At 44.1% G+C, this 26,523-nt stretch overlaps 1 protein-coding gene across 1 annotated transcript in view; it reads right to left on the bottom strand.

Moving 5' to 3' along the window:
- Window positions 1-2,607: 2,607 nt before the first annotated feature.
- SART1 (spliceosome associated factor 1, recruiter of U4/U6.U5 tri-snRNP) overlaps window positions 2,608-26,523 on the bottom strand; it is a 146,340-nt gene continuing 122,424 nt past the window's right edge. Inside the window, exons 18-20 of the mRNA XM_068130054.2 lie at window positions 21,118-21,207; window positions 13,723-13,844; window positions 2,608-3,049 (exon numbers count right to left, since the gene is read on the bottom strand). Of these exons, the coding sequence (XP_067986155.2) occupies window positions 3,031-3,049; window positions 13,723-13,844; window positions 21,118-21,207 (231 nt within the window). The 3' untranslated portion in view covers window positions 2,608-3,030. The remainder of the gene's footprint in view (window positions 3,050-13,722; window positions 13,845-21,117; window positions 21,208-26,523) is intronic.

A 26,523-nucleotide genomic window follows, 5' to 3' on the forward strand; every position in this document is an offset into this window, starting at 1 on the left:
CGCGTATCTGGCACCGACAACGCGTATCTGGCACCGACAACGCGTATCTGGCACCGACAACGCGTATCTGGCACCGACAACGCGTATCTGGCACCGACAACGCGTATCTGATACCGACGTGTATCTGGTACCGGCAATGCGTATCTGGTACCGACAACGCGTATCTGGTACCGACAACGTGTATCTGGTACCGACAACGCGTATCTGGTACCGACAACGCGTATCTGGTACCGACAACGCGTATCTGGTACCGACAACGCGTATCTGGTACCGACAACGCGTATCTGGTACCGACAACGCGTATCTGGTACCGACAACGCGTATCTGGTACCGACAACGCGTATCTGGCACCGACAACGTGTATCTGGCACCGACAACGCGTATCTGGCACCGACAACGCGTATCTGGTACCGACAACGCGTATCTGGTACCGACAACGCGTATCTGGTACCGACAACGCGTATCTGGTACCGACAACGCGTATCTGGCACCGACAACGCGTATCTGGCACCGACGTGTATCTGGCACCGACAACGCGTATCTGATACCGACGTGTATCTGGTACCGGCAACGCGTATCTGGTACCGACAACGCGTATCTGGTACCGACAACGCGTATCTGGTACCGACAACGCGTATCTGGTACCGACAACGCGTATCTGGTACCGACAACGCGTATCTGGTACCGACAACGCGTATCTGGTACCGACAACGCGTATCTGGTACCGACAACGCGTATCTGGTACCGACAACGCGTATCTGGTACCGACAACGCGTATCTGGTACCGACAACGCGTATCTGGTACCGACAACGCGTATCTGGTACCGACAACGCGTATCTGGTACTGACAACGCGTATCTGGTACTGCCAAAATCCCAAGAAATTGGCAGAAGTTTCTGGCGAACGTTGATAACAAGAACGAGCTGTTCTCATTCCTGTCAAAAAAGGTAACAGAAAGACAGTTCCCAGATGACAAGGATGTCTACATCACTGCAGGTGATGAAGTCCACCATGTTGGAAACAGTCCACCAATGGATCAATACAACCATGAGGAAGCTGACACTCGTGTCCGAGTACATCTCGTCCACGCCCTCCCAACATCGTCACTTGGAATGGTTCATACTGGAGACACAGATGTTGTCGTAATCCTTCTGAGTAATTTCCATCACATCAAGGCTCTGAATCCGGCTGCAGAAATCTGGATCTTCTTCAAAGCGGGAAAGACAACCAGAACGATCTCCCTGAACACTTTGTCTTCCAAACATCGCCAAGGCTGAAATAAGTGGCAACGAACTTTGTCTGTAGGCTGTACTCCAATGAGTCAAACGAGGACAATGACGTTGACCTCGTCCGAATGAGGGTGTTCTCACAGAAGACTAGGGACGTGGAAAGAATTCCCCCAACGAGTGATGCTTTGGATCAACATCTCAAAAGGAGTGTCTTCTATGGGTAATTTTGGTTACTGTATTTACTGTATTTTGGTTGCTTCTATGGGCAATATGCTTGAAATACAAGTTGCTACTCCTGATCGTGAATCCATACATACCTCATATGTTCAGATCGGATCATCCAATCAAAAGTTATAAGTTTCCATATTTCGCAAAGGCCGGTGGGGGGGTCGGGAACCCCCACGTCCCCAGAAACCCCATTTTTTATCTGAGTGCTTGACACTCGAACCAAAATTGTTCTATAGGCCGTTACCTTCAAATTGGAACTGAAAACGAAACTTTGGCATCAATTTGAAATGAAAAGAAAAAATTACCCATGCACGGCCCCCCACTATAACAAGTCAAAGCGTCCAAACCCGACACCACAAGCCCCCTTTCCACAAGTGATGTGTCTAACAAGTCAAAGCGTCTAAACAGACCCCACCAGCCCCCTTTCCACAAGTAATGTGTCTAACAAGTCCAAGCGTCCAAAACCAGACCCCACCAGCCCCCACTCCACAAGTAATGTGTCTAACAAGTCCAAGCGTCTAAACCAGACCCCACCCGCCCCCACTCCACAAGTAATGTGTCTAACAAGTCCAAGCGTCTAAACCAGACCCCACCCGCCCCCACTCCACAAGTAATGTGTCTAACAAGTCCAAGCGTCTAAACAGACCCCACCAGCCCCCTTTCCACAAGTAATGTGTCTAACAAGTCCAAGCGTCCAAACCAGACCCCACCCGCCCCCTTTCCACAAGTAATGTGTCTAACAAGTCAAAGCGTCTAAACAGACCCCACCAGCCCCCTTTCCACAAGTAATGTGTCTAACAAGTCAAAGCGTCTAAACAGACCCCACCAGCCCCCTTTCCACAAGTAATGTGTCTAACAAGTCCAAGCGTCTAAACCAGACCCCACCCGCCCCCACTCCACAAGTAATGTGTCTAACAAGTCCAAGCGTCTAAACAGACCCCACCAGCCCCCTTTCCACAAGTAATGTGTCTAACAAGTCCAAGCGTCCAAACCAGACCCCACCCGCCCCCTTTCCACAAGTAATGTGTCTAACAAGTCAAAGCGTCTAAACAGACCCCACCAGCCCCCTTTCCACAAGTAATGTGTCTAACAAGTCATCATGTCCAAACCAGACCCCACCCCCCTTTTCCATAAATCAAGTCAGTAACCATTCTGCTTTAATACTCGTGTATTTTTATTACAACAATCTGTGAAATACCAAATTTGTACAGAAAACGTTTGAATCCTGATGATGTCATGTCCACAAAACTTAACAGTGTACAGCAGAAATAGATCCTGGAGACTGCTAAAAATGGGCAGGATCCTGGAGACTCCTGGAGACTGCTACACTGCAAGTGTCAAGAGCCTCTGCAAAAATAAAATAAAATAAAATTTCAAAAAACAAGCGAAGGATCACAAGAAATATTTTACCAGCCAAACGACTTTGGAAAACAAACCGGCGATTAATAATACAAATTGCTGTTTGGAAAACAGAATCAAAGAGTTATGGAGGCCGGGCAGCACTGAAACGGCTTTTCTCAGGCCCGTTCTCATCCCATCTCATCCAAGTTCGTTGTCACCGCCAACACATCCACTACTTGGTGATGGAATTCCTGCAGACACAGGGAAGTGAAGACAAGGTCTCAGTACATTTCTACTTCCTGCGATGGTGGTAATAGCACGATGTCGGGAATAGTGATATGGAAGAACATCTCGTTGAAAGGAGTGTGACCATAAAATTCGGAAGGAGCGACGAAGTTTAGGTTGAGCCTACAGCTCTACTCGACAGCAGAGGAATTGATCGTCAATGAGTCCACTGTTTAAACCTTTCAGGGAACAGGGGGAAGAGGAGACAACTGACATTATGAATCCTCATCTCTGAAAAAGCAACCAAATGCAACATTAAATTACAAGGTGACAGATGAGTGATGGCAAAGTATGGCGATTAATAGGACAGGAAGGCTGTACAACAACGCCACAACTAACACCAGGAATGGTCTAACACCAACAACTAACACCAGGAATGGAGACAACTACCCTGAGGCATCGAATGATGTGAACTCATCCGACGTGGCGAATGGTTCAACAAAAGTCTACTTTCGAGTGGGCCCAACGGAATAAGAGAAAGAGGTGGAAGTAAATTTAGATACTGTTAGCAGGATTGTAAGACTGTTAATTTTACCTTCTCGGTGATGATGCACGACAGAGAGGAGAGGGAGGGAAGTGAGAGAGGGAAGAGAGGTGAGATGGAGGTGAGATGGAGGAGAAAGAGAAGAGAGAGGGAGGAGAGAGATAGGGAAGAGGGAGGGAAGAGATAGGGAAGAGAGAGGTGATATGGAGGATAACAATAACAATAACAACAACAACAACATGCATTTTAAGGCCATTTTCCCTGCTAGAGCGGGGGTTAGACTTGCGGTCCCCATGACAATCTTCTCCATTTTGCCCTATTTTCTCCATCTCCCCTTGTTAACCCCCTTGCCCGCATTTCTTCTTCGACCATCTTTAGCCAAGTCTTTCTCGGTCTTCCCCGTCCTCTACTTCCTTCTACATTCATTTCCATCACTCTTCTCAACCAGTCACTTTCATCCTTCCTCAACACATGACCAAACCATCTCAACCTGTTTCTCTTCACAGCATCCATCACAGTAACAATAACAAAGACAGACAAATGATGGCATGGATTCCATCCTTATTTTTATACACATTTACTTATTTTTATACGTCTCTGCCACCGAAGGAATGATTTGACCCATTTGTTTGTTTATGAGCAGGATATCTTAAAGTTTTGGATGAATTCAGACAAAACTAAGTAGACAGGTTGGGTGTATGACAAAGACAAATTGATTCGAATTTGGAAGAAGATCCAGGGTCGAATTTCTTTTCCATGTATTAAGTGACTAACAAGGTACACGTGTTACGCACGTGTGAGACTTGTGAAAACTTCCACCTATTTTTGGACATGTGACAGGACCCCAAAAGCTGCACAGAAAGTTTGATGGGGCTTGCGCCACAACTGAAGGAGTAGTTTCAGGGACACGCAGACACTCCTACTTTATCATATACACTACATGGCCAAACGTATGTGGACACCCAAACATCACACCCGTATGTGCACAAACGAACATCTCATTTAAAAATCATGGGCATTAACATGGAGTTGGTCCCCTCTTTGCTGCTATAACAGCCTCCACTCTTCTGGGAAGGCTTTCCACTAGATGTTGGAACATTGCTGTGGGGATTTGCTTCCATTCAGCCACAAGAGCATTCGTGAGGTCGGGCACCGATGTTGGGCGATTAGGCCTGGCTCGCAGTCGGCGTTCCATTTCATCCCAAAGGTGTTCGATGGGGTTGAGATCAGGGCTCTGTGCAGGCCAGTCAAGTTCTTCCACACCGATCTCGACAAAGCATTTCTGTATGGACCTCGCTTTGTGCACGGGGGCATTGTCATGCTGAAATAGGAAAGGGCCTTCCCCAAACTGTTGCCACAAAGTTGGAAGCACACAATCCTCTAGAATGTCATTGTATGCTGTAGCATTGAGATTTCCAATCACTGGAATTAAGGGGCCTAGCCCGAACCATGAAAAACAGCCCCAGACCATTATTCCTCCTCCACCAAGCTTTACAGTTGGCACTCTGCATTCCGGCAGGTAGCGTTCTCCTGGCATCCGCCAAACCCAGATTCGTCTGTCGGACTAAAAGATGGTGAAGCGTGATTCATCACTCCAGAGAACGCGTTTCCACTGCTCCAGAGTCCAGAGTCCAATTCTTCACAATTGAGAGATGGGACCAACAACAATATATCACATGGTATCTCCAACAGATATGGATTGTTTCAGATAAAACTTGATGGATGAGTTAGGTAGTCAACAAGAACAGGCCGATTCGATTTTGGTTCAGGTCCGAATCCAGTTTCAGCCCATCAGTGGGATATAAAACGTGAGCTGTTCAACCTGGCGGAGGTATGCTCTCGACCGAGGGGTATTCTAGTCAAATGTAGGGATCTCTTCCCTCTATCAAATAATGTTGATTCTATTTTGTCACTTCAGATGACATTTCTTCTTCTTTCGCATACAGCATGAGGCTATGGGACAGTATCATTGGCTGAGGGCATGGCTGTGCCTCTGATGCAGTGACCCTTGTAGGTTAGGGCAGGAATTTGGAATTTGTTTTGGGCGCCGACTCTTCACGAAGGACACCATGGGATCTTTAACGCCCACCAACTAATGTTGGCAGATGGAGCGACCAGCTTAACGTCCATCCGAGGGACGGCACACACATTGATGAATCGTCCTGCCTGTGAAACAACAGACCGACAATTTACAACTGGGTCAGGATTCGAACCCAGGCTAGAGAGCTCGGAGGCGAGTGCTCGTACCACAAGGCCATCCTGCCAACCCCATTACATTTCCGAAAGATGTTTTATCATGTGACATTCTGAACACAATTCCACATATTCACAATGCCTCAACATTTACATTGTCAATTTCACTTTCATGAAGTAAATCCATCAAAAATCAATCATCTTCCATTTCCACCTTTTTATTCTATCCCCAACTTGGTTAATATTGTGCAGTGCTGATGTTTTGTGTTTGCCATATGAGAAAAACCATGACCTCACTGACCCTGGGTACTACCAATATATATGCAAAGTTTGGTGGAGATCAGCCGAGCCCTGTTTTTCTCCAATTCTCAGATTAGATGTGTACGTGCACGCGCATGCAGATGCACACTTTTAGAGAAATGCCTTGTTAAAACAGAGGGTTGTTCTAATTGGCTCAATGCTGTCTGTCCATCACACCATCTCCTCCAAGACAACAACAACAACAACAACAACAACAACAACAGGCATTTTAAGGCAATTTTCCCTGCGAGAGCGGGGGTTAGCCTTGCGGTCCCCATGACAATCTTCTCCATTTTGCCATATTTTCTGCATCTCTCCTTGTTAACCCCTTTGCCCGCATTTCTTCTTCCACCACATTGATGAATCGCCCCACCAAGTCTTTCTCGGTCTTCCCCGTCCTCTACTTCCTTCTACATTCATTTCCATCACTCTTCTCAACCAGTCACTTTCATCCTTCCTCAACACATGACCAAACCATCTCAACCTGTTTGTCTTCACAGCATCCATCACAGGCTATATTCCCATCATCTTTTGCAATTCATCATTTGTCTTCCTCTCTCTCTCTCAAGGATACTCCACACATCCACCGAACCATTCGCATTTCCACCCTTTCCAGCCTTCGTTGCTGCTCTACGTTCATTACCCATGTCTCGCTCCCATAAATCAAAACACTTCTCACACATGCAGCATACACCTTTCCCTTCAGCTTCAACGACACTCCCCTCCTCATCAGCACGCCACTCAGTTCCCGAAACTTCTTCCATGCACTGTTTGTGCACTCAAACTTTCCATGCACTTCCATGCACTCCAGCAACCGTTGCCGAGTCTGATCCATCTTCTCCATTCAGCATGTCTCCAAGAGAGCAAAATGTTTTCACACCTTCCAGCTTCATGCCATCTCCAAGATCCAACTCAACATTTCCTCCATCTGCAGCTCCCTCTGTGCACACCTTACACTTGAATGTAGCTGCCACACTGGTAAATGACCCTCTCAAACCACTACATTTTTGATGAACCCACTCAGCGCACATTGTACATTGAATGGAATTCAGTCCGACACCCTTCCTGCACACAGCACACGGCCACTTCCCAGTTCTTTCCACCTCACCACATGCTTTACCACTTGCCATCACCTTCGTCTTTCCGATATTCACCTTCAGACCTTTTGCCTCCATACATTCCGTCATAGTCAATGTGTGGCCCTGAATGGGTTTCTCTCATCTCCTCTTCTTGTTCAGGCTGGAGTTCCCCAAGGCAGTGTTCTGGGCCCTGTGCTTTTTCTGGTCTTCATCAATGATCTCTCTGACTCTCTTGAAAATCCTCTCTATCTCTTTGCTGATAACTCCACTCTCTGCCGCTCCATTCCTCATCCCTCAGATCGGCAGTCTGCAGCCTCCTCACTCTCTGCAGACCTGGACAAAATCACAGACTGGGCAAACAAGTGGAACATGTCTTCCAATCCTGACAAATCTCACACTCTTACGATGTCTCTCCGAAAAGACCGACTGGACAACCCTCCCATCTACTTTCTGAATAATCCTCTCCAAGAAAAGTTCTGTCACTCAAGCTTTTGGGTCTCACTATCTGCCATAATCTTTCCTGGGAAAACCACATTTCCAAGCTGGCCTCCAAAGCCAGTCGTCGACTGGGTCGACGTCGTGCGAAGTCCTTCCTTGGCACACCTGAGCTCCTCACCACATACAAGGCTTTCATCCGCAGCTCTATGGAATACTGCTCTCCCCTCTGGTCTGGTGCTCCTGCCTCACACCGAGCTCGTCTTCACGCTGTTGAAACCAAAGCGTTCAGAATCATTGGAATCTCCCGCGATGACGCTATCTCCGAGGGCCTTTCACTTACTCACTGCAGGCAGGTTGGTGGTCTTTCCGTCTTCTACCAACTCCTCTCCGGCCTTGCTCCCCCAGCTCTCTCTGGGCTCTGTCCCCCAAATATTCCTACAGGTCGCACAACATCTGACTGCAACCCTCTTATGGTTAAACTGCCAAAATCAAGACTCTCTGCTCACCTTCACTCCTTCATTCCTCTTTTCTCCCACCTCTGGAACAAACTCCCTCACTCTCTTCAATCCCACTCCTCCCTCCAGGTCTTCAAATCAGCTGTTCACCACCATCTCTTATCTTCCCCCATCCAAAACCTTGATCTTGTATACCCCGCTAATTTCACCCCAAATCCACTTTTTTGAAATACCAACTTCTCTCCTGGAAGTCCTTGGTGTCCTTGCGTTTTATACCTATCCTGCCTCCCCCCAAGCCCTCTCCTTCCCACACATCTCCCGATATCCCTGCTCTCAAATGTTGTGTTTGTGTGCTTCCCCTTCTCTCCCCATCTTGTCTACCGCTCCCCTTTTTATATACTTTGTTTGCTTGATAAATGTTAGCTCTTTCACGAGCCTCGATTCTGTATACAAAAAAAAAATACTCTCCCCAATCAACACCAGATCATCTGCATACAACAACTCCCACGGTAAACCCTCCTTTACGTTCCGAGCCAGCACCTCCATCACAGCTACAAATAGTAGTGGACTTAGTACCGACCCCTGATGCACTCCCATCTTCACCTCAAACTCACCACTGTTCCCGTCCTTCGTCCTTACAGCTGTGCACGCTCTTTCGTACATTGCTATCACTACTCTGATCAACCATTCCTCCACTCCTAACTTCCAACTCTGAACTAACTAACTCTAACTTCTAACTCCAAGACTGTTATGCATTAATTCAACAAACATGGTCGTTATAGTCACCACATGACGAGAACGTGTGAGAACAGTATCATTTTGGCCACGTCCCCTGGAGCCCTGGGGTGGACTCAAAAGGTCAAATACCACAAAATGCAATTGTGGGCACATTTTAAAATTAAACTTTGCATATGCAATCAATATTGGGGAACGAATAAAATATGTAACGATTTTTTGGATTTCACCCCTGGGTTTGTAAAAACGTATTTTCATTTTGTGCAAGATCTTTCATGAAAACATCACCAGAAAAAAGTTGTTAGTATTAGGTGTAAGTGTGACACTAGGCTGCTGCGATATATCGATATACCGGTTATATCAGTATAATTTCTCATATACCACCAAAAATCGATATGAAAAATAAAAAAATCTGCATAATTCAAAAAATAAAAATAAAATTTTTTAAAAAATCGGTAAATCAGCAGTAAATCGAAGAAAGGTGTTTACAGCCCTTAAACACCGTAAATTATTTTAAAAGCTTTGCTGCACTCGATCTGTAATAGTGATACTGACTTGTGCTGATCAACAGTACGGAAATCTACGATAGTGATACTGACTTGTGCTGATTAATAGTACGGAAATCTACAATAGTAATACTGACTTGTGCTGATTAACAGTACGGAAATCTACAATAGTGATACTGACTTGTGCTGATTAACAGTACGGAAATCAACGATAGTGATACTGACTTGTGCTGATTAACAGTACGGAAATCTACAATAGCGATACTGACTTGTGCTGATTAACAGTACGGAAATCAACGATAGTGATACTGACTTGTGCTGATTAACAGTACGGAAATCTACAATAGCGATACTGACTTGTGCTGATTAACAGTACGGCAATCTGCGATAGTGATACTGACTTGTGCTGATTAACAGTACGGCAATCTGCGATAGTGATACTGGCCTATGCTGATTAACAGTACGGAAATCTACGATAGTGATACTGGCCTATGCTGATCAACAGTTCAGAAATCTACAATGGTGATACTGACTTGTGCTGATTAACAGTACGGAAATCTACAATAGTGATACTGACTTGTGCTGATTAACAGTACGGAAATCTACAATAGTGATACTGACTTGTGCTGATTAACAGTACGGAAATCTACAATAGTGATACTGACTTGTGATGATTAACAGCACGGAAATCTACGATAGTGATACTGACTTGTGCTGATTAACAGTACGGAAATCTACAATAGTGATACTGACTTGTGCTGATTAACAGTACGGAAATCTATGATAGTGATACTGACTTGTGATGATTAACAGTACGGAAATCTACTATCGTGATACTGACTTGTGATGATTAACAGCACGGAAATCTACGATAGTGATACTGACTTGTGCTGATTAACAGTACGGAAATCTATGATAGTGATACTGACTTGTGATGATTAACAGTACGGAAATCTACTATCGTGATACTGACTTGTGCTGATTAACAGTACGGAAATCTATGATAGTGATACTGACTTGTGCTGATCAACAGTTCAGAAATCTACAATAGCGATACTGACTTGTGCTGATTAACAGTACGGAAATATACAATAGTGATACTGACTTGTGCTGATTAACTGTACGAAAATCTACGATAGTGATACTGACTTGTGCTGATTAACAGTACGGAAATCTACAATAGTGATACTGACTTGTGCTGATTAACAGTAGGGAAATCTACAATAGCGATACTGACTTGTGCTGATTAACAGTACGGAAATCTACAATAGTGATACTGACTTGTGCTGATTAACAGTACGGAAATCTACGATAGTGATACTGACTTGTGCTGATTAACAGTACGGAAATCTACAATAGCGATACTGACTTGTGCTGACTAACAGTACGGAAATCTATGATAGTGATACTGACTTGTGCTGATTAACAGTACGGAAATCTACAACAGTGATACTGACTTGTGCCGATTAACAGTACGGAAATCTACAATAGTGATACTGACTTGTGCTGATTAACAGTACGGCAATCTGCGATAGTGAAACTGACTTGTGCTGATTAACAGTACGGAAATCTACAATAGTGATACTGACTTGTGCTGATTAACAGTACGGCAATCTGCGATAGTGATACTGACTTGTGCTGATTAACAGTACGGCAATCTGCGATAGTGATACTGACTTGTGCTGATTAACAGTACGGCAATCTACAATAGTGATACTGACTTGTGCTGATTAACAGTACGGCAATCTACAATAGTGATACTGGCCTATGCTGATCAACAGTTCAGAAATCTACAATGGTGATACTGACTTGTGCTGATTAACAGTACGGAAATCTACAATAGTGATACTGACTTGTGCTGATTAACAGTACGGAAATCTACAATAGTGATACTGACTTGTGCTGATTAACAGTACGGAAATCTACAATAGTGATACTGACTTGTGCTGATTAACAGTACGGAAATCTACAATAGTGATACTGACTTGTGCTGATTAACAGTACGGCAATCTGCGATAGTGATACTGACTTGTGCTGATTAACAGTACGGCAATCTGCGATAGTGATACTGACTTGTGCTGATTAACAGTACGGCAATCTACAATAGTGATACTGGCCTATGCTGATTAACAGTACGGAAATCTACGACAGTGATACTGGCCTATGCTGATCAACAGTACGGAAATCTACAATGGTGATACTGACTTGTGCTGATCAACAGTTCAGAAATCTACAATGGTGATACTGACTTGTGCTGATTAACAGTACGGAAATCTACAATAGTGATACTGACTTGTGCTGATTAACAGTACGGAAATCTACAATAGTGATACTGACTTGTGCTGATTAACAGTACGGCAATCTACAATAGTGATACTGACTTGTGCTGATTAACAGTACGGAAATCTACAATAGTGATACTGACTTGTGCTGATTAACAGTACGGCAATCTACGATGGTGATACTGACTTGTGCTGATTAACAGTACGGAAATCTACAATAGTGATACTGACTTGTGCTGATTAACAGTACGGCAATCTACGATGGTGATACTGACTTGTGCTGATTAACAGTACGGAAATCTACAATAGTGATACTGACTTGTGCTGATTAACAGTACGGCAATCTGCGATAGTGATACTGACTTGTGCTGATTAACAGTACGGAAATCTACAATAGTGATACTGACTTGTGCTGATTAACAGTACGGCAATCTGCGATAGTGATACTGACTTGTGCTGATTAACAGTACGGAAATCTACAATAGTGATACTGACTTGTGCTGATTAACAGTACGGCAATCTGCGATAGTGATACTGACTTGTGCTGATTAACAGTACGGAAATCTACAATAGTGATACTGACTTGTGCTGATTAACAGTACGGCAATCTACGATGGTGATACTGACTTGTGCTGATTAACAGTACGGAAATCTACAATAGTGATACTGACTTGTGCTGATTAACAGTATGGAAATCTACAATAGTGATACTGACTTGTGCTGATTAACAGTACGGCAATCTGCGATAGTGATACTGACTTGTGCTGATTAACAGTACGGAAATCTACAATAGTGATACTGACTTGTGCTGATTAACAGTACGGAAATCTACAATAGTGATACTGACTTGTGCTGATTAACAGTATGGAAATCTACAATAGTGATACTGACTTGTGCTGATTAACAGTACGGCAATCTGCGATAGTGATACTGACTTGTGCTGATTAACAGTACGGAAATCTACAATAGTGATACTGACTTGTGCTGATTAACAGTACGGCAATCTACGATGGTGATACTGACTTGTGCTGATTAACAGTACGGAAATCTACAATAGTGATACTGACTTGTGCTGATTAACAGTACGGAAATCTACAATAGTGATACTGACTTGTGCTGATTAACAGTACGGCAATCTGCGATAGTGATACTGACTTGTGCTGATTAACAGTACGGAAATCTACAATAGTGATACTGACTTGTGCTGATTAACAGTACGGCAATCTGCGATAGTGATACTGGCCTATGCTGATTAACAGTACGGAAATCTACAATAGTGATACTGACTTGTGCTGATTAACAGTACGGCAATCTGCGATAGTGATACTGACTTGTGCTGATTAACAGTACGGAAATCTACAATAGTGATACTGACTTGTGCTGATTAACAGTACGGCAATCTGCGATAGTGATACTGACTTGTGCTGATTAACAGTACGGAAATCTACAATAGTGATACTGACTTGTGCTGATTAACAGTGCGGCAATCTGCGATAGTGATACTGGCCTATGCTGATTAACAGTACGGAAATCTACTATAGCGATACTGGCCTATGCTGATCAACAGTTCAGAAATCTACAATGGTGATACTGACTTGTGCTGATTAACAGTACGGAAACTACAATAGTGATACTGACTTGTGCTGATTAACAGTACGGAAATCTACAACAGTGATACTGACTTGTGCTGATTAACAGTACGGAAATCTACAATAGTGATACTGACTTGTGCTGATTAACAGTACGGAAATCTACAATAGTGATACTGACTTGTGCTGATTAACAGTACGGAAATCTACAATAGTGATACTGACTTGTGCTGATTAACAGTACGGAAATCTACGATAGTGATACTGACTTGTGCTGATTAACAGTACGGCAATCTGCGATCGTGATACTGGCCTATGCTGATTACCGGTACAGCGATCAGCCATAGTGATACAAACTATAAATTGCTACACCCTTGATCAAGTGTCCTGCATCTTCGCAGTGACTCGTCCGGGATTCTAACCCAGCCAAGAAACTGCTTCGGCAGAATTGACACTCTGTATAGAGCAACAGTGCACAAGATAATACATATTGGACTTTGCTGGATCGTACAACAACTCACAATCCGTTTTCTTCGACACCATTTAACAACTCGGCAACAAGTCAGTGAGCTACTCACGCATTCATGCTCTTTCCACTGCCACTGAGGATGATGAATGGAGTTTTCTGGGACTTCTGTTTTTCTTGAAGCAAAGCCACAGTACCGAGAGGAGTATCACTAGAACTCATCTTCTTCAACATCTGTGGAAAAACAAATAAAAGGTTCATTTTCATAAGAATCTGGCGTGGTCAGCCAACATCTCGACACCTGTGAATGTGAATAATTGGTTGCGAGAGACCGTATTTGAGACATCTCGAGGCCTGAATGGACCTGCACCATGATGTAATGGGATACTCTTTGCCAATTTGAATACTGATAATCTTGTAATAATAAATCTGAAACCAACTTTGAGTTCACTTTGGAAAATGATTTTCTTTTTAAAGGTCCATAGAAAGTCCAACCGTCTAAAATCACAGTGATGTTTGTCCGTACCTTTTGACCACCTGTTCCCCTCTGCTCAATCAATCCTGCATTGTTTTTCCAACATTCATTATTCAGCACTTCCGTGAAATTCAACATTTGCATAAAGAACCCCACGTGAACAACCTTATGACACAATGGCATCACAATCTGCTGAACACCAATGTCACACAGGGCTGGAAGTCACGTTGTAGAATCTACAATTAAAAATATATATACATATATACATCTACAGATATACATACATATACTACTGGGGTATGCCTGCACCTTCGAAGCAGTAAGTATGTAGGTACATAATAAATAGAAGCTTTATGTTATGATGATTATAGGCAAGCATCAACGACCTCCTGTTGCCTATCGTTTTTGTTTTGTTTTTACGAACGCATTTACGGTTTTTTTTTAGGTAAATTTTTATTCAGGATTTGATTTCACAGTTTACAGTTATATAAATTACAATTTTCAAATGCTAAATATCGATTGAGGGTTTTTTTTTTTTTTACGTACGTTTTTACGGTTTTTTAAACGTAATTTTCCCATTTATGGACACTTTTCTGTTTTTCCTTTATGAACATTATTGTCATGTTTATTGCACAGTTTACAGTTATACAAGTTACAATTTTCAAATGCGAGATATTGATTAAGGTTTTGCAACGTAAATTTTCATTTACGGACGCTTTCCGACGGCTATGCGACATTTCCCGGTGTATCAGCTTCCATGTCTGGCGGCACGCCAAATTTCAGCTTTCTACAACACCCGGAAGGTCCCGACCATGAATGTCAGTCAGTCAATCAGTCCTTGAGTCAGTGGTTAAAAAGAGCTTTCATATGTTAGATATATATCAGTTATTGTGCGACTCTTCACCGAACCTTCAAAAATAAATAATAAAAGGGAGTCCCTCCTACCGTACTAACAGTGCTTATATACACTAACACGTTCCTTCGAGCTCTGCTTCACCTGGCTTGTTAATCTCTTTTTATTCCTTTCCCCCCCCCCCCCCCCCCCCCTTCCCATGCCTCCTGCCCCCAAGCCCTCTCCCTCCCACACTTCTCCCTGCTCTCAAATGTTGTGGTTGTGTGCTTCCCCTTCTCTCCCCATCTTGTCTTCCGCTCTCTCTTTTTGTATATTTTGTTTGTCTGGTTGATTTGTTTGTGAAATAAATGTTAGCTCTTTCACGAGCCTCGATTCAGTATACAAAAAAACAAAAAAAAAAAAAAAAAAAATACCCAGACAGTCTTCAGGGTTTTGTTTTAAAATGTTTTAACTTCCTTCTCCCATGTTGTATTCTCTCTTCTATTACAATTCACTCTTTTTCTTCCTTTTCAAATCGCTCTGTCAATCAATCCAATTAAAAATTTTAAATCTCTTACAGTTCTCCCTTTCTCCAATCTCTAAGCTCACCTTTATATAACCCCTCCTCTGACATTTTCAAACGTATCTCTGACTTGAAAATATCAAGAAACCAAGTTTGTTTGCAATGGATGTTAGTACTTCATCAATTGTTCCTTTTGTACATCTTCAGTGTCAAACCCTTCCCTGTCTGTTCCCTCCTCAACTTGTACTTGCCCCCATGCTACCAACCCTATCTCTTGCCAACGTCCCACTCCATGTCCCCTCCCTCTACTTCCTCTTACCCCCATTCCGTCACTACCTTCCCTCTGCCCCTCCCATTTAAACTTCCCGCTTCCCCTCCCATTCAAAACTTCCCCCTCACCCCTCCCCTTCAAAACTCCCCCCTCATCCCTTCCCTTCAAATCTCCACTCTCAAATCAAAATCAATCAAAAATGCTTTGTTAAAAGCATGTCTGGCAGCCAATTGCTGAATTACACATGCATACACATTACACACGATCATGCCTTGATCTCTGATCATCAATTTGGATTCAGACCAGGCAACTCTACTCGAGACATGCTGCTTCTGCTGTCTAAACAATGGATGGAGGTCCTCAATGCAAAACAGGAAATCAGACCCGTCTCCCTTGACATACAGACGTGGCGAAAAATATTGACACCCATGCACTATTTTCAAATAATGCACCAAAACAAACAAAAAAATCTGAAAAATTACTAAATCTTAGCTTATTCCACACAGAAATCCGAAAATGGCCCGGACAATATTATTGGCACCTCTTAGAAGTTGTGAGAAATAATTTGATTTCAAGCAGGCGATTCTCCTTTACCTTGAAATTGAACTCACCTGTGGTGCGTGGCAAGTGCCTGCAATATAAAAATCACTCATTCAACCAGTTTGAATAAAGAAAAGGAGTCATTCTGCTGTTTTGTGTCACTGTGTGTACCGTAATGAGCATGGAGAAAAGAAAGAAAATTCAGATACATAATTGTCTGAGGAGGTCAAACACAAGATTGTAGACAAGCATGGACAATCTCAAGGCCACAATTCCATCTCCAGAGACCTTGATGTTCCTGTGTCCACCGTACACAATGTTATCAGGAAGTTTAAGGCCCATGGCACTGTAGCCAACCTCCCTGGACGTGGCTGCAAGAGAAAACTTGATCGAAGATTGCAGAGAAGGATTGTTCGAATGGTGGAGAAAGCACCTCGATAAACTGCCAAACAGATTCAAGCTGACCTTCAGACACAAGGTACGACAGTTTCAACTTCAACTTCTGACACAATGTACGACAGCACCATCTGTCGCCAACTCAATGAAAGGGGGTTCTATGGTAGGAGACCCAGGAGGACCCCACTGCTGAGAGAGAGACATAAGAAAGCCTGACTGGAGTTTGCCAAAACACACCTGAACAAGCGAAAATCCTTCTGGGAGAATGTCCTGTGGACAGATGAGGCCAAATTAGAGCTTATTGTAAAGCACATCATCTCTATGTTTACAGAAAACAAAATGAAGCCTTCAAATAAAAAAAACACCTTCTCTACAGTCAAACATGGAGGAGGTTCAGTGATGTTTGGGGTTGCTGTGCTGCCTATAGTGCTGGGTACCTTGAAAGTGTGCATGGCATCATGAAATCAGGAGATTACCAAGGAATTTGAGCGCAATGTTCAATCCAGTATCAGAAAGCTGGGTCTCGGTCAAAGGTCATAGGTCTTGCAGCAGGACAATGACCCCAAACACACTTCAAAAAGCACCAGGAATGGTTCAAGACAAAACGCTGGACTGTTCTGAAGTGGACAGCAATGAGTCCAGATCTACATCCCATTGAACACCCGTGGGGAGATCTGAAAACAGCATTTGGGAGAAGGCACTGTTCAAATCTGGGGGAACTGGAGCAGTTTGCACAGGAAGAGTGGGACAAACTGCCAGTAGAGAGGTGAAGGAAGCTCATTCATGGCTATAGGAAGCGCTTGACTGCAGTTATTTTGTTCAAAGTCTGTGCTCCAAAATATTAAGTCTTGGGTGTCAATAATTTTGTCAATGTCATTTATTTTTATTTTCTGATTTAAAAGGATATAATAAGTTCTGAATCAAAAACAAAGGTTCTGTAATGTTAACAGTGGAATAAAGAATTGTGGAGACAAAATACTTTTCAACTTATTTTTAGAGAAAATTGTGACTTATTTGAAAAAAAGTGCAAGGGTGCCAATATTTTTGGCCACTGCTGTATCTCGTGCCTTCGATACAGTCTGGTACCCCATCCTGCTCACCAAATTCTCCTCTTATGGTATCCATGGAAATCTCCACACATGGCTCGAAGACTTCCTCTCCTGTCATAGCAAACGTGTGGTATAAAAGGAATTCTCTCATCTCCCCTTCCTGTCCAGGCTGAAGTTCCTCAAGGCAGTGTTCTGGGCCCTGTGGTTTTTCTGGTCTTCGTTAATGATCCCTTCGATTCTCTGGAAAAGCATCTTTATCTTTTTGCTGATGACTCCACCCTCTGCCGCACCACCTCTCATCCCTCAGATCGGCAGTCAGCAGCCTATTATTCACTCTCTGCAGACCTGGACAAAATCTCAAACCGGACAAAGACATGGAACATTTCCTGACAAATCGTCTGGAAAAAAAGACTGTCTGGAAAACCCCCCCAACTATCTCAACAATCCTCTCGAAGAAGTTCTCAAGCATTTCAAGCTTTTGAAACTTTTGTTTTTGGGTCCCACTATCTGCCATTCTGCCATGATCGTTCCTGGGAAAACCACATTTCCAAGCTGGCCTCCAAAGCCACTCGCCGACTGGGCATCCTCCGTCGTGCGAAGTCCTTCCTTGGCACACCTGAGCTCCTCACCATATACAAAGCTTTCACCTGCAGCTCAATGGAATACTGCTCTCCCCTCTGGGCTGGTGCTCTATTCCTCACACATACAGTCACGTGAAAAAGTAAGTACACCTCATGTAAAGCTTTGTTGACTTTTTCAACATATTTCAACAGACAGCTATTTGATCTTCGTTTCAACAATATTGATAGATAAAGGTGATATAATATAACAAATATCATGAAACATTTACATTTTGTAGTCCATTGTATAATTTAAATAAACATGAATGCAAATTTCGCATGTGGAAAAAGTAAGTACACCCCGACATTTATCACTACTTCAAATACCTAAAATTAGAATCAGGTGCCACAGCTCAGGTGCAAATGATTAGAACATCGTCAGAGAGGATCTTGGAGGAACCTGTCTTATTTAAACCTCAGACATTTCGTTTGGTTTGCTCATTGATGTTGAAGTGTGCGGCGTCACCATGCCCAGATTAAAAGAGCTCTCTGAGGCCTTCAGAAAGAAGGTTATACGTAGTGTGTTCAAAAAGTATCCGACCTTTATTTTTCGTGCGTAAAAAAAAAGAAGCTATGGAGGCGTTGATTGGTGCACGTATGTAGGCGATCCTAATGCACACGCGTGAATTTTTTCACACCTGCAGAAGCTGTCATTCGACGGCAGACCGCCGATGAGTGAGGAAATGTAAGTGAGCGCCGTCGGATTTTCGTTTTTGACAAAATGATGGAAAAACTTGAACAACGCTACTGCATCAAATTTTGTGTTTCATCAAACTTGCATCAAAACTGCAACTTGGTTTCTGGGTCGTACCCATAAACCCAGGACTCATCGCCAGTGATCACTGTGTTGAGGAAGCTGGGATCGCTGTTCACAGTCTCCAGCATGTCCTGTGCGATCTCCAAACGAGTTGCTTCAGCTCAATCGTTAGCAGCTTTGGTACGAACTTCGCTGAGATTCTCCTGAAGCCCAAATCCTCCTTCATAATGGAATGAACGGTGTTGAATCTTGCGGATCGTTTCCACTTGGGAATCGCCAAGCTTTACACAAAATTTGATGCAGTAGCGTTGTTCAAGTTTTTCCGTCATTTTGTCAAAAACGAAAATCCGACGGTGCTCACTTACATGTCCTCACTCATCGGCGGTCTGCCGTCGAATGACAGCTTCTGCAGGTGTGAAAAAATTCACGCGTGTGCATTAGGATCGCCTACATACGTGCACCAATCAACGCCTCCCTAGCTTCTTTTTTTTTACGCACGAAAAATAAAGGTCGGATACTTTTTGAACACAGTAGTAGATGCCTACGAGTCTGGAAAGGGATTTAAAAAGATCTCCAAACAATTTCAAATCAATCATTCGACTGTCCGGAAGATAAATCTACAAGTGGAGAAGATTCCAAACAACTACCAACTTGTTCAGGCCAGGCCACCTCAGCAAGTTCAGCCCGAGACCAGACCGCAAGATGCTGAAAGAAGTCTCTAAGAACCCCAGAATGTCATCACAGGACCTACAGGTAGCTCTTGCCACTGTTGATGTCAAAGTGCACGAGTCTACCATTACAAAGAGGCTGCACAAATTTGATCTACATGGGAGGTGTGCCAGGAGGAAACCTTTGCTGCCCAGAAAGAACATCAGGGCAAGACTAAAGTTTGCCAATGAACACCTAGGCAAAGACCAGCACTTCTGGAACAATGTGATCTGGACAGATGAGTCAATGGTAGAGCTATTTGGCCACTACCAGAAGACATGTTTGGCGAAAACCAAAGACAGCATTTGACCACAAGAACCTGATACCAACTGTAAAGCATGGTGGTGGAAATATTATGGTTTGGGGCAGCTTTGCTGCATCAGGGCCTGGGCAGCTCACCATCATAGAATCCACTATGAATTCTTCATTGTAGCAGAGGGTGCTTGAGGATAATGTGAGGCCATCTGTCGGAGAGTTGAAGCTCAACCGAAGGTGGACCTTGCAACATGCCAATGACCCTAAACATACCAGTAAATCCACCAAAGAATGGCTGAAAAGAAAGAAATGGAGGGTTCTGGAATGGCCAAGTCAAAGCCCGGATCTAAATCCCATCGAGATGTTGTGAGGGGATTTGAAACGAGCTGTGCGTGCAAGAAACCCCTCAAACATCGCACAGCTGAAAGAATTCTGCACGGAGGAATGGGCAAAAATTTCTCCCAGTCGATGTCAGAGACTGGTTGACAGTTATAAGAAACGCCTACCTGAGGTTGTTTCTGCCAAAGGGGGCAATACTACCTATTAGAGCCAAGGGTGTACTTACTTTTTCCACATGCGAAATTTGCATTTATGTTTATTTAAATTATACAATGGACTACAAAATGTAAATGTTTCATGATATTTGTTATATTATATCACCTTTATCTATCAATATTGTTGAAACGAAGATCAAATAGCTGTCTGTTGAAATATGTTGAAAAAGTCAAAACTTTACATGGGGTGTACTTACTTTTTCACCTGACTGTAGCTCCGCTTCACGATATATATACACATTTATCACAACAAACAAACAGAAGCAAGCAATGTTTGTGCCAAAAATGTATCAACGTGTACGCCTGCTTTTGACAACTCATGGCCAAGTTGTTCATGTGAGGCATACCGTTGGCAGGTGAAGTCGGCAGACGGTCCAATTTGCTTTAACAATAATTCCTTACCAGGAAGAGCTCCAGAATGCCAAAAAACTGGAAATACCGTAATGCCGTTGACGATACCGGTGAAGAATAATCAAACGTTTTCCAATCACACCACCACAGCATGAAGAAACAGGGAATAAACAAACCTGCTCCTCCAAATGCTTCTTCATCCTCTTCTCAGTTTTCATTTTCCCTGAGCCTTTGCCATGGAAGCGATGAGACAATTGTCGAAAAGCCTGGCGTGCACACACAAAACCCAAACACTGAATATTTACATCTGCATGAATATTAACGGAGTCACTTGTAATGAATACGCATAAACTGGGCACAAGAAAGAGTTGTTATTCTGGCATAAACTGGGCACAAGAAAGAGTTGTTATTCTCCTGCCATTCCTGGGAGTTTCAGGGATGACTGACACTCATCACTAGCATGTCCATAGATGAGATTTTATCATGAGCCAGTCATTACTCCATCACAAGGTATCACACTACTGCAAGAGCCCTCGACCAATGCAACCTTTAGAATTATGCCAGGAATACCAACACACAGTTTCCTCCTATTCACGCAAGACCGATATTTATAATACGCAACACAAGTAGAGTCCAGACAGCACAATCACTCCATGGGGAGGACTCATCAAGGATCCAACAGCTCAGAGGTGACTTCGTTGCGAGGTATCAACGCAGGTGTTCTTGCAAACATGTGTCACCTGATGTGTCACAACGAAGGTTATGTTTTCACTCCGATTCGTGTGTCTGTGTTTTGTCTGTTTGTGAGCACGATATTCCAAACAAATATATCGACGGATTCAGGCAAAACTTGATGGACCGTTGGTGTGTGACAAAGATGAATTAATTAGATTTTGGTGAAGATCCGGATACCTATTTTCCTTTTCATTTTGAAAGTGATTCTTTATCACTTATACATGGGCCTAAAAGCTAAAAACTATTTCTATCACGATATCTCAAAAAGTTGTGGGTGCATTGGGACAAAACTTAGTGGATTAATTGGGTAGGTGACAAGAACTAGCCGATTTGATTTTGGCCTATCAAAGGGATACAAATGTAAACTGTTCGGCCTGGTGGAGGTATGCACTCCAGCTCGAGCGAGTGTCATTTTAGTCTATTTTAGCAACAACAAGCAGAGTCCCATTTCCGACCGGTTTGTAGATGTCTGACATCATATGAGCAATTTGTTGAAGTGTGTATTGGTATAAATGGGAATTCAAGGTAAAGTGTTGGTATGCAACATGCCTCGTGGTACATGTTTACTTCACAGACAATGGCACCTGCTCAGAAGAACCATTGTTAGTGATTAAAAGTATACATGTTGTGCATAGCACGATACGAACGAAATCCAAATAAGCAATAGTTGCCATGGAAACAGCAATTTGGTAATTTGGGAAATTTGACCAAACAAGTGTTTTACATGACGGAATGTTTGGGCATAACAAATATGATTGATACATTTTCTAATTGCCACCTAAGGTGTTTTACATGTTGTGGACGGCATTGATCTTGACCTTTGACTACTTTGACCAGACTTTATACAGTTGTACTACACATGCGCACAAATAAGCTGTGCAATTTTCAATCTGATATCTTGAAAAGTTCCTGAGGTTTGGCCACAAGAAAATCTCAAAAATATCCCATTTGCTTATAATGGGAGTGAAATCGCTGTCATTGACACAGTTTTCTCTCTGGTACACGGGGCTTCTCCCTCTGGCACGCGGGGCTTCTCCCTGTGGCACGCGGGGCTTCTCCCTCTGGCACGCGGGGCTTCTCCCTCTGGCACGCGGGGCTTCTCCCTCTGGCACGCGGGGCTTCTCCCTCTGGCACGCGGGGCTTCTCCCTCTGGCACGCGGGGCTTCTCCCTCTGGCACGCGGGGCTTCTCCCTCTGGCACGCGGGGCTTCTCCCTCTGGCACGCGGGGCTTCTCCCTCTGGCACGCGGGGCTTCTCCCTCTGGCACGCGGGGCTTCTCCCTTTGCCACATGGGGCTTCTTCCTCTGCCACGTGGGGCTTCTCCCTCTGGCAAGCGGGGCTTCTCTCTCTGCCACGTGGGGCTTCTTTCTCTGCCACGTTGGGCTTCTCTCTCTGCCATGCGGGGCTTCTCTCTCTACCACGTGGGGCTTCTCTCTCTGCCATGTGGGGCTTCTCTCTCTACCACGCGGGGCTTCTCCCTCTGGCACGCGGGGCTTCTCTCTCTGCCACGCTGGGCTTCTCTCTGCCACGCTGGGCTTCTCTCTGCCACGCTGGGCTTCTCTCTCTGCCACGCTGGGCTTCTCTCTCTGCCATGTGGGGCTTCTCTCTCTACCACGCGGAGCTTCTCTCTCTGCCACGCTGGGCTTCTCTCTCTGCCATGTGGGGCTTCTCTCTCTGCCAAGTGGGGCTTCTCTCTCTACCACGCGGGGCTTTTCTCTCTGCCACGTGGGGCTTCTCTCTCTGCCACGCTGGGCTTCTCTCTCTGCCACGCGGGGCTTCTCTCTCTGCCATGTGGGGCTTCTCTCTCTGCCACGCGGGGCTTCTCTCTCTGCCACGCGGGGCTTCTCTCTCTGCCACGCGGGGCTTCTCTCTCTGCCACGCGGGGCTTCTCTCTCTGCCACGGGGGGCTTCCCTCTCTGTCACGTGGGGCTTCTCTCTCTACCACGCGGGGCTTCTCTCTCTGCCACGTGGGGCTTCTCTCTCTACCACGTGGGGCTTCTCCCTCTGGCACGCGGGGCTTCTCTCTCTGCCACGTGGGGCTTCTCTCTCTGCCACGCGGGGCTTCTCTCTCTGTCACGTGGGGCTTCTCTCTCTACCACGTGGGGCTTCTCTCTCTGCCATGCGGGGCTTCTCTCTCTGCCATGTGGGGCTTCTCTCTCTGCCACATGGGGCTTCTCCCTCTGCCACATGGGGCTTCTCCCTCTGGCATGCGGGGTTTCTCTCTCTGCAACCCCCGATACTGTACAAGTAATTAAGAAAGAGAGAGAGAGTGTGTGTGTGTGTGTGTGTGTGTGTGTGTGTGTGTGTGTGTGTGTGTGTGTGTGTGTGTGTGTGTGTGTGTGTGTGTGTGTGTGTGTCCTCCATAACTCCAAAACCATGAAACCTAGCGGCCCCAAACTTTTCATGCGTACTTCTCGACCTCCTTGGGATTGCATGAATGAAAACTGGGTGTTTGGGTGTGCTCTTGATGATCACTTGCACTAGCAGGCTCACCTTTGGTCAGTATGTGTTCAGGCCGCTCAGCTTGTTGCCTTAATTCCGCCATTTTGTTCGCTCAACTCAAGCATGCCCAACATTAGAACAGGTCTGTTGCTGTCCAATAAAGCTTCATATCTACGAATGGTAATATAGCTGATCTGATCTTCATACCGACGAATCACTGTATAACTGGATGCATCACCATGCTTATAAACGGCAGTGTTCAGTCCTTCACCTAATTTCCACAAAGATCAAGATTCTCTTCACCTGAACTGCATTTCAAAATTTTAACTGTGGCATTGACCTCAGCTGCAGTTCCGACTATTAAAGTGTTAGTTTGTCCAATTTGGCCAGTGGAACACTCCTGGCAACTCATCAGTATTGTTGGAGTACTTGCTTGAGTGCTTAAGCTGCTTGGTGAGCGCTCCACAAGTAGTTTGGTAAGGGAACACCTCGCTACATGGAACACCCCTGCTCCCTCCTCAGATTGAGTCTTTATTTTTTTTCCTTCCTTTAAAAGGTAAAAAGTACATATACAGTGCATTCAGGAAGTATTCAGACCCCTTCACTTTTTCACATTTTGTTATGTTGCTGAAATCGTTTAAATTCATTTTTTCCCTCATCAATCTCCAATCAATACCCCAAAATGACAAAGAGAAAACAGGGTTTTAGAAAGTTTTGCTAATTTATTAAAAAGAAAAAAACTGAAATATCACATTTACAGAAGTATTCAGACCCTTTGCTATGACAATTGAAATTTAGTTCAGGTGTTTCCCATTTCTCTTGATCATCTTTGAGATGTTTCTACACCTTGATTGGAGTCCACCTGTGGTAAATTCAATTGATTGGACATGATGTGGAAAGGCACACACCTGTCTATATAAGGTCTCACAGCTGACAATGCATATCAGATGCATATCATACCCTTGCACTTTTTTCAAATAACTCACAATTTTCTCTAAAAATAAGTTGAAATTGACAAAAGTATTTTGTCTCCACAATTCTTTATTTCACTGTTAATATTACAGAACCTTTGTTTTTGATTCAGAACTTAATATATCCTTTTAAATCAGAAAATAAAAAGAAATGGCATTGACAAAATTATGGACACTCTCAACTTAATATTTGGTGGCACAGACTTTGGACAAAATAACTGCAGTCAAGCGCTTCCTATAGCCATGAATGAGCTTCCTCCACCTCTCTACTGGCAGTTTGTCCCACTCTTCTTGTACAAACTGCTCCAGTTCTCCCAGATTTGAAGGGTGCCTTCTCCCAACTGCTGTTTTCAGATCTCCCCACAGGTGTTCAATGGGATTTAGATCTGGACTCATTGCTGACAACCTCAGAACAGTCCAGTGTTTTGTCTTGAACCATTCCTGGGTGGTTTTTGAAGTGTGTTTGGGGTCAATGTCCTGCTGCAAGACCCATGACCTTCGACGGAGACCCAGCTTTCTGACACTGGGTTGAACATTGCGCTCCAAAATTCCTTGGTAACCTCCTCATTTCATGATGCCATGCACACATTCAAGGTACCCAGCACTAGAGGGAGCACAGCAACCCCAAACATCACTGAACCTCCTCCATGTTTGACTGTAGGGAAGATGTTCTTTTATTTGAAGGCTTCATTTTGTTTTCTGTAAACATAGAGATGATGTGCTTTATCAAAAAAGCTCTAATTTGGTCTCATCTGTCCACAGGATATTCTCCCCAAAAACCTCTAATTTGGCCTCATCTGTCCACAGGACATTCTCCCAGAAGGATTTTGGCTTGTTCAGGTGTGTTTTAGCAAGCTCTAGTCAGGCTTTCTTATGTCTCTCTCTCAGCAGTGGGGTCCTCCTTGGCCTCCTACCATAGAACCCCCTTTCATTGAGTTGGTGACGGATGGTGTGAGTTGAAACTGCCGTACCTTGTGTATGTGTGAAGGTCACCTTGAACCTGTTTGGGAGTTGATCAAGGTGCTTTCTCCACCATTCAAACAATCCTTTGCTGCAATCTTCGATCAAGTTTTGTCTTGCGGCCACGTCCAGGGAGACTGGCCACACAGTGCCATGGGTCTTAAACTTCCTTCCGTATGGTGGATACAGGAACATCAAGGTATCTGGAGATGGACTTGTAGTCTTGAGATTGTCCATGCTTGGCTACAATCTTGTGTCTGACCTAATCAGACAATTCTCTGGTTTTCTTTCTTTTCTCCATGCTCATTGCAGGACACAGTGACATAAAACAGCAGAATGACACCACAGGTGAGTTCAATAACAAAGCAAAGGAGAATCACCTGCTTGAAATCGAATTATTTCTAACAACTAAAAGGTGCCAATAATGTTGTCCGGGCCATTTCAGGATTTGTGTGTGGAATAAGCTAGGATTTAT

This window comes from Myxine glutinosa, chromosome 11 (assembly GCF_964187855.1).
Source record: "Myxine glutinosa chromosome 11, kmMyxGlut1.1, whole genome shotgun sequence".
In the NCBI taxonomy this organism is placed as follows: domain Eukaryota; kingdom Metazoa; phylum Chordata; class Myxini; order Myxiniformes; family Myxinidae; genus Myxine; species Myxine glutinosa.